This window comes from Columba livia, chromosome 21, assembly GCF_036013475.1.
Source record: "Columba livia isolate bColLiv1 breed racing homer chromosome 21, bColLiv1.pat.W.v2, whole genome shotgun sequence".
In the NCBI taxonomy this organism is placed as follows: domain Eukaryota; kingdom Metazoa; phylum Chordata; class Aves; order Columbiformes; family Columbidae; genus Columba; species Columba livia.
This window is the reverse complement of record NC_088622.1, coordinates 6,127,192-6,141,877: the sequence shown is the minus strand read 5'-3', so window position 1 is coordinate 6,141,877 and position 14,686 is coordinate 6,127,192. Positions and strand designations below refer to the sequence as shown.

Here is a 14,686-nt window from a genome sequence, read left to right as displayed (position 1 = left end):
GCTGTTTCGAGTTTCTGAGCGCCGCCTGTTTTCTGCAGCATAATGGGAGTTTTAATTAGCACGAGCAAGTACAATCATAAATAACCCTTCTGAAATGAAATGAAATTTTTAGGCTTCATTGGCATATTCCGCATGATGCCGTTCCCTCTCCGGACAGGTAACACCCTGACTTTCCAGCTGAGGAAATATATCGACTTCTCCGTCTCTTCGAAGAGTCCGTGTGTTGTAGGAATAAAATATGAATTTAAAAAATGTGGAGGTGGCTGGTGTTTTATGGAGGAAAGTGGAGTATTAGTGGAGCATCTCCCGTGTGAGGAAAGGCTGAGGGAGCTGGGGCTCTGGAGCTGGAGAAGAGGAGACTGAGGGGGGACTCATTCCTGGGGATCAATATGGAAAGGGGGAGTGTCAGGAGGATGGAGCCAGGCTCTTCTGGTGACAACCAGTGACAGGACAAGGGGCAATGGGTGCAAACTGGAACACAGGAGGTTCCACTGAAAGAGGAGAAGAAACTTGTTGGGGGTGGGGGTGGCAGAGCCTGGCCCAGGCTGCCCAGGGGGGTTGTGGAGTCTCCTTCTGTGCAGACATTCCAACCCGCCTGGACACCTTCCTGTGTAACCTCATCTGGGTGTTCCTGCTCCATGGGGGGATTGCACTGGGTGAGCTTTCCAGGGCCCTTCAACACCTGACATTCTGTGATTCTGTGGTTAAGCTAAAAGGAGGCAGCTAGTGACAAGTTTTCTATACCTGAGCAAGAGACGCTTTCCTGGCATGTTGTTCACCTCGCGTTACCTGAGCTGGTGCAGACATGAACCACGCTGCATTTGTGGCTTATTTTTGTAATTACTAGTGTTTTGCAGCTTGGTCCAAACCTGGATTTAACCTTATTCAGGCTGTGCTTTGAAAACCCATTTCTCGGAGACGCTGTGGTTAGAAATACACCCAGGACAAAGTTCCCAGCTACGCGGATATTCAGTCTGTCCACCCACAAACCTCGCGCGTCGAGGAAAATCCCTGTGGGATTAGCAGGATTTAAACGCCGTTTCTTCCACCCCAAACAACCTTTCTAGGTCTGAGCTGAAAATAGAGGGTTTACGCTGATGCTTGGGCTGCAGCTGAAGAAGCCGGAGCCAAAAGTCCCAAAATCAGGTTGCCCGTAGAAACGCTAAAGAATGGATTGGGTTTTGTGTCGCGCTTGCACTGCTGTGGTGTATTGGCTGATAACTGGATGAAATGCAGCAGGGGAGGCCAGGACCGGGGGTGATTTACGTGCTGGGGAGCTGTCTCCAGTTCTTTTTAATTTAGAGATGCAAAACCGAGCTGGAAAGTAATGAGCTCTGGATAATTAGCTGCTTGTCTGCAGGTGTAACTATTGCAGCTGCCTACAGCTGATGCTCTTAATATTGCTGATTTTTATTTGAGAGCATTATGGAATGAGTGAGATGCTGGAAATACAGTTAATTTGTAACAAAGAGGATGTTTTTGTTGTTTTCCTCCCCTCTGACCCCCAGCCTTAGGTTGGCTTGGCTGTGAGATGTGGCGCATGTGGACCTGAGACTAAGTAGTAAGTGTTGTGTGAGGCAGCGATGATGTCTGGCGTGCATCATAGATTGACAAAAGGCCTCATCTCATTTATCATTAGCCAGATGGGAAGCAGCATTTCAAATTCCTGCCCTGGTATTAAGTGGCTTGTGGTGTCATTGCTGATGCAGAAAACGCAGCGCAGGACGTTACCCGTGCGTCAGGAACGCGGCACGGAGCGATGGACGTGGCAAGAAAGACTTCGGAAATAGAGGTTTTGTGGAACGGGTGTTTGAGAAAAGCAGCTAAGTTGGGGGATTTGGAGGCGTATAAATAGAAGGGGCGCTTTATGCGCGGCTGCTGCAGCGACGGCGCCGTTAGTCGGGGTTGTGTGGGGAGGTTTGTGCCACCCCCAAGCTCGGTGATGCTTGAGATGAGCTTTGAAACAAGTTTTATTATAGGGAGAGCGTCCACTGGGAGGGTGGAACCAGCTGGGATAAGGAGCGAAAGCTGGTGACACTGGAACCTGGACAAAGCTCGGGGGCTGATATTAACGGGTATTAATTGGAATGGCAGAGGGATGGACAGGCCTCAGCGCTTTGGGTTATCCTCAAATAGTTCCAACGGGCAACAAGGTCCTGCGGTCAGTAATTGGGAAGAAAGGAGCCAGCGAGACCACGTGGAACATCAGCAATAGTTACGAGGTGCGTTTCTGGTACAAAACAAAAGGTAAATACCTTATTGAAGGTATTTGTTACAATAGAAAGTGGCCCATAAATGAGAGCTTTAAGAGGATTCAGTGTTACTGTTAAACACGCAGAATAACACGAGAGATTAAAAAGGTCGTTTACACAAACACTTCATTGATTCACTTAAGATTTATATGTTTGACAAAGGGTGGGTTGGTTGTGCATGTTCACTACACGGGTTGCGGTCAGGAGCTTTATATTGGGCCATAAAATGCAGAAACAAGCTTAGTAATGGTATGTGCCATAAGATTGCTCTGGGTACAGGCGGTGAATCTGGGGAGGTGATGTGCTGCTCTGTTGCACAGCTTGGCAATTTTAAACCATCAACCCCATTTTTGCCACTTTACAAACACTTTCTATTGTGTTCCTTGATTTTTCAAACATTTGACTCACCAGAACCGCATCCTTCATGTCAGAATTGAATATTGCTGTAAAGCTGACGTGGCCTTTAAGGAATTCTTCACCTGCAGCTCCTAATTGTGACCGTATTTCTGAGCGCTCGTGGCAGCAAAAAGTTGTATTGGTTTTTTTCCCAGCTAAAACGACAGTGAACACCCAATATTGAACCAACAACCCCGCGGTACAGTCAGCGCTCTGATCCATCCTTCGCTTTGACATCTCATCATGTTGCGTGAGACCAGTTGCATCTAAGTAAACTAAAATAAACCCGCAGATTAATATGGAGGGGCAGCTCATTCCTTTGGGGTTCGACTGAAAGGCAAGAAAATAAAACCATCTATAAATTAGAAAAGAAAACCCAAACCCACCCGCATGGGTGGGAGATGCAGGCGCTGGTTGGTGGTTTATCAGGTTCTTAAGCCTTTAAACGTTTTCCAAAGTCCTTGAATTACATCAAGCTTGATTTTTGTGACATTAATTATCTCTCGTCTCTTATTAGCAAGAGCTGCTTAGCAATGAGGGGGATAAGGTGCCAGGTTCCTGTGGGACGGTGGGGAAAGCGGAGCCGCCGGGGACGACGGGGAAAACCAGCGGGGGCCTCTGGGATTAAGGGCTCGACTGCGGATACGCCGGGGATTGAATTATAGTCGCACGGGCCACATTAAACCTGGGTTTATCTAAGTCTGGAACAGTTTGCTTTGTAACTGGATGGTTTTTATTTGTTTGGTTGTAATAAGTATTTCAGCGCGGATGGCGCTGTTTTGATCTTATATATATTTCTTTTCCGTGTGACATGTCACTTGGTGGATTTTGGTGGTGTTTTTAAGGTTTTAGTTTATTTTCCCAGCTTTCCTTCCCCTGGCTTCCACAAAGCAGCCTGTGGAGAGGAGTTTATTTGCAAGGGACACTGATTCCAAAGCACTTGTGAACCACCGGCTCCGTGGTCTCGCAGTGCTCGGGGCGGCCGGCGGAACCCCCAGTCAAACAAGTCACAAAGCGTCTTGCTGAGGAGTCTGCGCCGCGATTTAAGTCTCTTTCCAACAGGGAGCACTGATGCTTTCCCAGCTCTTCATCGCAATGCAGGGTCCTAAAACACCCGTGCTGTAGGTGAGCTTATCTTTTTACCTTCCGCTTGCTTTTGCAAGCTTGATTTTTGTATCCTCTTTAAACACGCTCGGCGGAGCGTGATGCTTTTCCCTTTTAGCCTTTTAAGCGAGTTCGTGTGGTTTCCGAACCTAAACGAGGTGGTTCTGCTGTTGGGATGGTCACCTCCTGCATTTTAATTGCGTGTTAAGTAGAGAAGAGGCTGCAGAGGAGAAACCCTCTGATTTTAACAGCTCCTTGCCGTCAAATATCCCCCTGCTCAGAGGCTTCGAAAAAATCCCTTTCGCCGAACAAACTGAAAGAAGCGCTTGAATTTGTGGTTTCTTCAGTAATCTCGCTGGATGATCTTTATCTTGCGTTTTTTCGGGTGTTTAATACAGAGTTTCAGTGCGAGCGGGGACACAAACGGGGATTGTTGTCGAATTCGCTCTGTTTCTGTGCCAGGATAAAAATCGTTCGTTCTGGGATGGGTTTTGTGTAACGCGTCCGCATACGTGCCCTTGGGTACCTGCGGGTGTTGTTATTCCTGGGAGAAGGTGCCGGCGTCTGGGGGGGAAGAAGGAGGGTGAAACGGTTGCTATAAATGAGCCAAGGTGAGAAGCTCCTTGAGGGAAAATGAATCCATTTGGGAATAAAACGCAATAGTGGTTTTTCTTTCCCTCTCCAGTCTTGGAAGCGGGAACAGAGCAGAAAAACCTGTTCCAATTCCTGCCGTGAGAGCTTATTTTACTGCATATCCTCAGGTTGTTCGTTGCTGTAAAAGCACACAAGAATCTTGCGGTATTTCAGTTTTGTGGGATGATTAGAACAAGCAGACAAATGTGATTTCTGCAAGAAATTCCTCCTGAGTTGTATTTAACTCTGCATGTGTTGGTACTTCCAAATGCTCCAGCTGACGGGCAGCTCTGCTCTGCATTTCTTTTCTTGAATCACTTTCCAATGACATATTCTCCCTCTCTGACTGTGGCTGATTAATTAAAAGATACCCTCCTCCTTTTAAGGGCCACGTCTGGTTTCGAGAGATCCTCTATTTGCTCTCCAGGTGTTATTTTCTTCACTTACATTTTCCCACCAGCTCCTGACATTCCCCTGCTCGCGATCGCTGCTGTGGCCAGATGGGAGGAACTCGCTTAGGTGGAGTTTTAAATATGTATATAGAAATATTTCACGGGTTAATGAGCCCTGAAAAGCGATGAAGAGAGTTGGTGCTTCCCACCGGCCTGATTTCAGAGGTTCCCCTTGTTCCTTCGTCTCTTCTCCCTGTGGTGCTGGAAGGAGCTCTGAGAACGGTGTCAGGTTTGCCTTTAGCTTTGCTTTTCCACCCTCCCCTCCCTCCTGGATCATTTCGGAGGCGGCTGCACAAATAGCAGCAGCGGGTGACGTGGGTGGTGAGGACACAGCGGGAGGAGGAGGAGGAGGGCGCAGGATCCTCCGCAATCAGGTGCCAGGATAGTAACGCCGAAGAGCTGCTGGGATTATTCAGCGCATCCTCGTTTTCTCGCCGCCGTGGTTAATTAAGCGCCGCGGTAGAGCCGGGCTGGGTTGTACTTTAACACCGAGACGTCGCTGTGTGTGATGGGGTTGGTGCCGTTTGCGTCTCGACGGTACCGAAATCTCCGTGCGGTGGAACAAGACGAGTGTCCCGGCGACGGTTTGGACGTGGATAAGATGATGCTGATGGATGAGATTTCGCTTCCCACCCCCGTGACATCCGTGGTGCCACTTTTCACCCGCTTCTAGGAAAAAGAGCCTCGTTAGCGAGTCTGCTGATGAGCTTTTGCCTGAAATACCAGCAATTTACCCCAGGATGGGCTCGTTGGACATTGGGAGCGCAGGGAGGCGGCTCCTCCAGCGAGCAGAACAAGCTCTGGGAGGCTGGTGGGGCTGTGGGACCCGCACACCGGCCCAGCTCTTCGCAGAGACTCACATATTGGTAATAATCACTTTCTGCAACCATTATCTCATTAAGGCTTCCTGGAATTTAAAGTGTTTTGGGCCCTGTCAGTCTCACGGTCAGGTCAACAAGGGTTCTTTTTAATCTGATGGGAATCATCACTTCCTAGAAGTGATTTTAACCGGTAACTCTGAAAATCCCCCCAAACTGCCCATTCCTTGAAGCAGCTCTTCCTGGGGGCAAAAAGAGAGGCTGACTCTGCTCAAAGAAGATTATATTCTCCTGGCTTATATAAGCCCTAAAATAAGAAAATAAATCCTAACCTTCTGGAGGATGGGACAGTTTTCCAAACTCAGGAACCATCCCTTTTGAAGCCACAATTGGTTCAATTAATTGTCAGAACTGCCTTGAGATCGGAAATCTCGGCTGTGACAAAAGCAACTGCTTAAAACCACGTCCCCATCCTGGCCCGGGTCAGGGGGTGCTGTGGGTGTTGGGACGGGGTTTTCCAGTGTGTTTCTAATCCTCCTCTCCCAAATTTTGCCCTTCTATCGGTGTTTTCCGAAACTCAGGAATGAATAGAAACCCCTGGGGATGAAGGTTGGAACCTGTGGCAAATCCTCCTGTTGTTTCGCCGCACTTGAGATTTTTCATTTACCTCGCTTGTTAAAAACCTCTTTATTTTATTAAACCATAGCGCTTAGGAGCAAGTGGGCAAGTCTGCAAGTTGGAGATGAGCCTTAAAACCTGATAAAACAAGTTCTTGCGCTCGTTTGAAAGGAAAATCCAAGGGATGTAGCTGAGCGAGCAGTGTCCGGGGAGCCAGCGGCGCCGGGTCCTCCTCTTGCTTCCCTGGATCTGGCTTATACCTGCGGGTTTAACAGGGACGTGACTTAGCTGTGAAGGTCAGGGACGGTCCTTTCCATGCGTAATCCTATAATGCAGGGGGTTTATGGCGTCTGGTGTTCCAACAGCGGGTATATAACGAAACGGGGAGCTTTTAGGGGAATTTCTGAGCGTTTTAGTGATGTGTTCGGTATTGAAACAGTGGGATATTGTAAATCTGCTTCTGCTGTGCCGTAGCACGGCTGTCGGAGGAGGAGATCGGGCTGGGGAACAGTCCAGAGGTTGTGGCTGCACCTTAATTTTGTACATTGGAAGGGAAGGGAAGGAGCGGGACGTGGCGCTGGCATCACCAGCACCTCTGCTCCCTGCGGACGTTTGGGCAGCAATGATGCTCGGAGCTCAAACCTGCCATGCAAAGGGAGGATTCTTGCAAACCGCAGCCTGACAACTTAATTCAAGCAGCTTTTTTATCATTTGAACAAACCCCAAGAAGCATTTTCATTACTTTTTCTAACGTTAAGCATCCGCCACCCCGTTCCGACGTGGGGCCTGCGTGCGAGGAGCCGAGTCCATGCGGCCGCTCTCGTTTCCAAGAGGCTTCAATGTGTGAAGCCAACAGCAAAATGTGAAATCCGAACATGGTGCTTAGTGGAAAATCCTTCAGCAAGTGAAATGGGGCTTTGTGGTGCCGGGTATTGAGCAGATGTGCCGGATCAAGGTGTCAGCAAAGCCAGGAGACTTTTCTTTTAACTACCTGCACCTCAGTGTTTTATTCCACAAGTAAACCGAACTCTAGATTATTTGTTTATCGCATAAAGTAGTTTTCCTTTATTTTCTCTTAGATTCCCACCTTTTGAATTAAAATTAATTAAAATTTGCCTTTAGCCCTGCAGCAGATCATCAGAACTTCAACCCTGACCTGTTCTAGAAGCCGTTTTGGGGGTGGACGGGGAAAGGAGCCACTGGTTGAAAAGAGACAAACAAGGACACAGCGATCCCGTGATCGCCGCCGCTGCCTTTGTCCACAGTGCTGTGTGACCAGCAGCGTTCGCCTGGCCCCAAAAGGCTTAAAAACCAATTCAAAAAGAAGGGGGATTCTCTTGCCAGGAGGAAGGTTTTGTAGCTTGCTCGCTTGTGGTTCCTCTCGCTGTATTTCTCATCAAAATCTGCGTTTTGAAGGCGCGTTTCGCACCCCCGGGAGGATCGTGGGTTGTGTGTGAGTCCCTCCGAGGTGTCTGTGTGTCTGTCTGTGGCTCCCTCCGAGGTTTCTTTCCTTGACTCCATGGCAGGATCCCCCGGGGTCCCGTGCAGCAGCCGCTGGAGGATCGGATCTTCACCCCCACCGTCTCCGCCGTCTACAGCACCGTGAGTATCGCCGGCTGCTGCTTTGCCCGCAAAACCCCGTTGTTGATCCATTTTAAAGCCCACAATTCAAAACAAAACCAAACCCACAGCTTCTTTTCCCTCCTGCAACCACTGATGCTGCACGAGCCTATGAGCAAGAAATCTTGGGGATTTGGGGTCCGTTCCCTTTGCGCAGCGGCTCTAGTTTTATGTAGCAGAGTTTCACCTGGTTCAAAATGTATCTGGCCAGATTTTCTCCATCTTTCCCGGCTCGTGCGTCTCAAAGGCCGTTTGGAGCGCATTAGCGGCTCCACATTTCTAATAGTTTCTTATCGGAAAAACAATCGAGGAAAACTTGTTTTACACTCAAAACAGGGAGAAATATTGAGTGTCGCTTGAATAGTTGGGAGAGCTGCTTTTGTCGCGCTGTCCTATGTATTTGTGCTTAAAGCCTTTCTCAAGGAGTTTTGACTTTGGACACAGTGACGTTGATTTGTGAGCACGTGCTACCGCTTTCCTATTGTTCATTTGTTTTTCTGAACAGCAGTACTGGAAGCCCAGCGTTATTTCTAAGCTTTGCTAAACCCTGGGCAAGTCCTATTTTGCTTTTTTGGTGGGAGAGCGTCAATATTTTTAATGCCAAAACCCCCGACTTTTAAGCTGCTCTTTTATTTGGAAAACAAGAAGAAAAGCTGTAGGTGGGAGAAAAATTCGCTGTGTTTTTTACCGTAATAGAAGAGCAGAAGCTGCTGTACGGGGTTTTCTCCTTCCCCCTGTTGGCATCAATAATAAACCACTTTTGGGGCTGTAGAGAAGAGTTTTGTGTCTCTTTAAGTGCTGCAAAGCCCGGCTTTGCACAGGATTAACTGCAAAGCGCTGGCCTAACCCATTGGGCCAAGAAAGGCAGAGACTCAGGTAGTAGTTGTGTGTATATATATGTGTATGTATGCAAAAAAAAGCAAACCCAAAGGAACACAAATGCACAAACAGTTGTAATAAACAACTCAGTTTACATTGTGTCTTATATACACCATACAACACTTAAAAATATCCAAATTCCTTTTTTTGGCGATAAAGAAGGTTATTTTTGTCAATTCTTCCTTCGAAAGCCATCATTCAGATGCGCGTGGGAACATACGGCTGTAAAAATGTAAATGCACGTAAAATATAAAAGGAACTGTGAAGAATGACCTCAAATAGCTTTTCAGGGGGGGAAAAATACCCCTGTGCGGTGTGTCCCGGGAACAGGAGCCGGCGCTGGGCTTGGGGAGAACACGTGGTGCTTTAGGGCAAACAGTGTAGGTGTGAGCAAAGGGCAGTGAAGAGTGCTGGACTCTGAGCTTTCACCACATCTGCAAAGGTTTCCTTGTGTTGAATTGCTGGGGGGGTCACCCAATATTTACATGATTCTCTCCTTTTCCTTCAGTTCTTTTTTTTACGTGTATGGAGTCCATGTAAACCACTTCCATCGCGGAGATAGCACCGTGGAGCAAGGTTGTGTGCTGGGAATACATTTCACACCATTTCACTGCGTGTGTTTTCATTGGTAGTTTGTCTGGAGGCTGAGGAAGGAGAGAAGCTGAGCCAGAACTGCTTTGGTGCTTCGTTCTTTGGTGTTGAGCCCCTTTGTCAAGTCCTCGTTATCCTTTTTGGAGGGGAATATGCCAATTTTCCCCTTATTTTGTTATTTTGAGCCGATGCTGATGTGAGTCCCTTTGCAAAATCACAATATTGATATCACTGGTCAGCAGATGCCAGGACTGAAGTCAAAGGGAGGTTGCAAAGCTCAGCCAGTTCCTACACATCGCTGCTCTGATTTATTGATCCCTCCCCGTTTCCCTGAATCATCTAAATAGTGAACTAACTTGTACAGAGTTTCACCCAGATAAATATTATCACATCTATAAAAAGATTTGACTATCTGTACCGATTGCGTGACTAATGTTCTGTTTTACTAACAGTTTATCTCCACACAGGTAACACAAGTAGCAAGACAACCAGGTCCTCCTGCCCCATCCCCTTACACTGCACACGAGATAAATAAGGGACACCCCAATCTCGCCGCGACGCCGCCGGGACACGCGTCGTCCCCCGGGCTTTCCCAGGTAAGACCTGGCACCGTTGCCTCCTGCTTTGCTTTTTGGCTGATTTGCAGCTTCGCTGCTCAAAATTTGACGCAACCATGACCAGCGGTTCAAACTTAATTAGCGAATAATGTCTTTTATGTGGCTCGAAGCTTGCAGTGCCTTCTAGGTAGCGCTCAAGGGCATCGGTTTGTTGTTGATTCCGTAACAGAAACTAAAAGCAACTTGAAAAATAATAGGAAATGCTTATGGAGGAACGTTCCTCGGTGCTGCCGTGGGGCACGGCCTGACCGTGGCTTTAAACGCCATAAAAGTGCCCCGTGTCCATGGGTTTTGCCGTTTCAAATGTTTCATAGAGGACGCTGCAATTCCATCATTCTCCTGGAGAGCAAAACGAATCACAAAAATGAACGCTAATAAAAGACATGAGACAAAGGACCCATTGCCGAAAAAAGGCGCAGAAGAAAAGATAAATAGGAGTTATAATAAGAACGGAGAAATAGCGTTTAGTGAGATACGTGGAATAAATTGGGCTTTTTGTAGTCTTGGTGAGATAAGTCTTGATGCGAGTGGAGAAGCTTATGTTAAAAAGGAAGGGGCAGGAGAGATGGGGACGTAAGAGATACAGGACCAGGGCAAGTGGGTGTGTGGGATCACCGAGCAAAGCCTTATGTTTCATTTGCTCTTGTTTAATTTATCCCTGTTCACATAAGTGGAATGAAGCAGGAAGACGTGAGTAGGTTGGCCGGTAAGTGGTTTTATTCAGAACAAGATGTTGAGTGGGGATGAGAAGCTGAGGATGGGCTGGAGCCGAGAGCCCCCGGAGTCCTGCAGCTTCCAGACCTGCCAGCCTCTAATTTGGATGAAATACTAAACTGCAGCTGATCTTTTATACCAGGAGATGCGTGAAAACAAATAAGGTCACGTAGGGAGCAACACTTCACCTTCATATTGTGCTTTCTAGATAAAACTCAGTGGGCAAACTGGAAACCTGCGTTTGAAAAGGTGCAAATTCTCATCCTTTATGGAGTGGGGAATTAGAGGCTGAAGTATCATCAAGATCACAAGTGGCTTGAAGGTGTTAGTGGCGTTTCTTGCAGTTTTTTTGCTTCACGGTTGTTGGAAATAAAGTCCCTGCTTTGGAGACTGAGGGAGAACACAGAGCAAACCCTCGAACTTTGTCTGGCTTGTGTCACGTATCAAGAAATCCATTCCTGGTCAGCCTTGTCAAGCTAATCACGTGGCAGATAACAAGAAGAAAGAGAACGTTCTAGGCAGCCTCTTGACAAATATTCTAATCAAGGATTCTTATTCTTCCCTTCATATTTTCCCGTTGAGTCAGTGTGTGTGCAGAGCGGGCGCCGGCCTCACCTCTGGTGACATCATAGAGATTCCTAGAAAGCTGGGGTTTGGTAGTAAAGCAGCAAAATGAGTGGTGTCTGTTCTTCCACAGCACCTGCTCACCTCTGAGCACCTGGGACACGGCACCAGCGAGGCTGGAAAGGGGTTTGGGAGTTTCACAGAACCCCAGAATGTCAGGGGTTGAAGGGCCCTGGAAAGCTCATCCAGTGCAATCCCCCCATGGAGCAGGAACACCCAGATGAGGTTACACAGGAAGGTGTCCAGGCGGGTTGGAATGTCTGCAGAGAAGGAGACTCCACAACCCCCCTGGGCAGCCTGGGCCAGGCTCTGCCACCCTCACCCCAAACAAGTTTCTTCTCATCTTTCAGTGGAACCTCCTGTGTTCCAGTTTGAACCCATTGCCCCTTGTCCTGTCACTGGTTGTCACCCAGAAGAGCCTGGCTCCATCCTCCTGACACTCCCCCTTTCCATACTGATCCCCAGGAATGAGTCCCCCCTCAGTCTCCTCTTGTCCAGCTCCAGAGCCCCAGCTCCCTCAGCCTTTCCTCACACGGGAGATGCTCCACTCCCTCCAGCATCTTGGTGGCTGCGCTGGACTCTCTCCAGCAGTTCCCTGTCCTGCTGGAACTGAGGGGCCACAGCTGGACACAAGATTCCAGGTGTGGTCTCCCCAGGGCAGAGCAGAGGGGCAGGAGAACCTCTCTGACCTACTGACCACCCCCTTCTAACCCACCCCAGGTACCATTGGCTTCCTGGCCAAAAGGGCCCAGTGCTGGCTCATGGTCACCCTGCTGTCCCCAGGACCCCCAGGTCCCTTTCCTCTACTCTGCTCTCTAACAGGTCATTCACATGAACAGTTACAGGGTTACACGTCCCCTCAGAAAGTTTTCTGTAGCCCTGAGCTGTCAGGGTTTGCATGAACTTTGTGGTGATTTTTGTTAACACTAGAATTCTGGATGTTCTTACGGATATCTCACTTCAACCCCGTCAGGTGCTGAGTTTCAGTGTTACATTATGGTAAGGAACTCTGGTTGAGTGGGGTTTTGGGTGAAAGCGTTACCTGTTCGGTGCATCTCCTGTGGTTTCATTGAACGGCACCTTGTACTCACGTTAAAAAATGAGGTGAGTGGAAATTTCCTGTTTCCAGACTGCTTGGAGTTTTGTGAACTCCTACTGGGATCTCATTTTGTTTTCTTTTAGATAAGCAATCCAAATCCCTTAAATCTCTCATCACTTGAGACCTTTTCCATGCTGTAATTGTTCCTTTTGTCCGAATCTTGGTCCCCTTCAATCCTGCTGTTTCCCTTTGGAGGTAACGGGACCCGAGCTGGTGTGATATTCTGATGAACGCTTAATTACTGATTTTATTTCTTCACGGCGATACGACACTTCACAAACTACTCTGTGTTTTAACCTGATGATTGAACATTGAGCAAAGGGTTTGTGTTCATCCAGCGGTGCTGAACATAGCGGGTGTGTGCATGGCGAGCGCTCTGTGCCTTCTTGGTTTACAGAGTAATTAAAAAGGTGAGGAAGAGACCACTTCATTTGAATTACAATCTGATTGGCATTGATTTCTCCACTAGAGCTGCGACTTAATAAACACTCGTCAACCCGAGTCTTTCCGATGGAGGGGCTGCTGTTCGGGCGGTAGTGAATGAAAATAGTTGTGCGTGGTTTGGGGTTTCAAATATCACGTAGGTCTAAAAATACTTTTGCCAGAGGTGGAGCGTGTTTTACTCGTCTGTGCGCTCACGGTGGCTCTGAGTGATGGAAGGTTCCACCCGCGGTCCCCTCGCTGTCCTGGCTGATCCAGGTTGGATCTTAAACTGCAGATAAGCGATAAAAGGAGCCCGTGTCCCTTAGGAAAGGGCTGCAGCACTTCATAGGTCTGGGAACTTGTGTGTGCCAAACAGGCAGCGTCGCGTTGAGCGGCCGGTGAGAGCGGTTTGGGAACCACATGGAGACGTGGGGGTGTTTAGTATGTCCTGTGGGAAGATAAGTCGGGTGTAAGTGTATGTTGTACCTTTGTAGCTGCCTTTCCTTTAACTTTCTTTAGACAAAGCCATCCCAGCCAGGCTGGACGGGGCTCTGAGCAACCAGAGCCAGTGAAGATGTCCCAGGGCTGGCACTGGGGGAGCTGGGAAGGTCCCTCCAACCCAAACCATCTGTGGTTCTATGGAAGAGATGCTCCTGCAACGCTCTGATTTGGTGTCTTTTTCACTTATTCTTCTACCTTTTCCATTTGACGTAGCCGAAACGAGAGAATGGCTTGCCAGTCGACTTCCTCCAAAGTCTTTTCTACCAACCAACCCTGGAATTTGTGCAGCAGAAGGAGAAGAGCTCGGCCACGATGTGAAGCCGTCGCGCCCCCCGGCTCCGCAGTGAGAGCCGGCGGTTCTGCTTCCCAAATTCCAGGGCCCTGAAGTCATCCCGCTGCTCTCAGGAATGCACCCAACTCCGCCAGCGCTGGGGAATGCGCCGCACATGTTGCTGCCGTGATGTTATGGCCAGATATGGCCCCGTGTATGTTGAATTTCATATTCTGGTGCTCTTCGTGCAAAAGGGCCCCTCGTACAGGCTGGGGGAGGAGGGACATGTCTCCTCTGTCCCTCTTCTTGCCTTGCAGAGTGGCTGACTGGAGACAATTTGCTTCCTCAGCGTGCAGGGGAAAGTGGAAATCATTGAAAAGGGGAAGAGAAGCTTTTCCTTGGGCCTGGCAAGTTATCCCGAGATCAGGTATTAGGGATTTACAGTGTGCCGGGCACCACAGGGTAACTCTGTGCCTGAGCTCTCATCCGTGATGGATGTGAGAGAGTCTGGTGCGGGCAAAGAGCTTCCACACAGGCGGTTAACGCAGAGCAGCTGAAAAGCTGTAAATCTGCCCCCAGCTCCGGCTTTATGTTACAGTAATTTATGGGGTGGCCGTGCTGCGAGATGGGAATAATGAGAAAGCAAAGCTCTTCCGAAGCAACCAGACTGGTGCTCGGAGGGAGGCACAGAGAGGTGATTGAAGAGGAGGAGGAGGAGGCTCCTGCAGCTGTACCACAAGCACGAGGTGACGTGTGAAGCTGCGGCCGTCAGAAGACAATTCCAACCCTCTCATACCTTGAAGTGTCTTGAAGGATCCCATGGAACAAGTGCGGTGGGTTCTGGCGTGTGAGATGAAGCAACACAAGGGGAATGGTTTGGACGAGACTCTTGGCTTTATCCACCACAGCTCTAAAACCGCGGGCTCTGACGTGTGTGCAGAGGGATTCCCGCAGTCCAGGGCCGCGGTTTGGGATCGCGACTGACCGCGCTTGGAACGCGTCGCCAGGAGTTCCCTCTGCGATCAGGGGAGCTTTAGCTCTCATTAGGAACACGCCGTGTGCTGAGCACATCGG

General features: G+C 48.8%; 1 protein-coding gene across 9 annotated transcripts in view; it reads left to right on the top strand.

Annotated features, from left to right (window-relative positions):
• The window catches only part of EIF4G3 (eukaryotic translation initiation factor 4 gamma 3), a 129,182-nt gene that overhangs the window by 29,289 nt on the left and 85,207 nt on the right, over positions 1–14,686 (top strand). For 8 of the 9 annotated variants that reach the window (XM_065037636.1, XM_065037633.1, XM_065037634.1 and 5 more), the window contains exons 2-3: positions 7,800–7,875; positions 9,816–9,959. In XM_065037636.1, coding sequence (XP_064893708.1) covers positions 7,800–7,875; positions 9,816–9,959 — 220 coding nt within the window. The remainder of the gene's footprint in view (positions 1–7,799; positions 7,876–9,815; positions 9,960–14,686) is intronic. The other variant, XM_065037632.1, reaches the window with a different exon arrangement.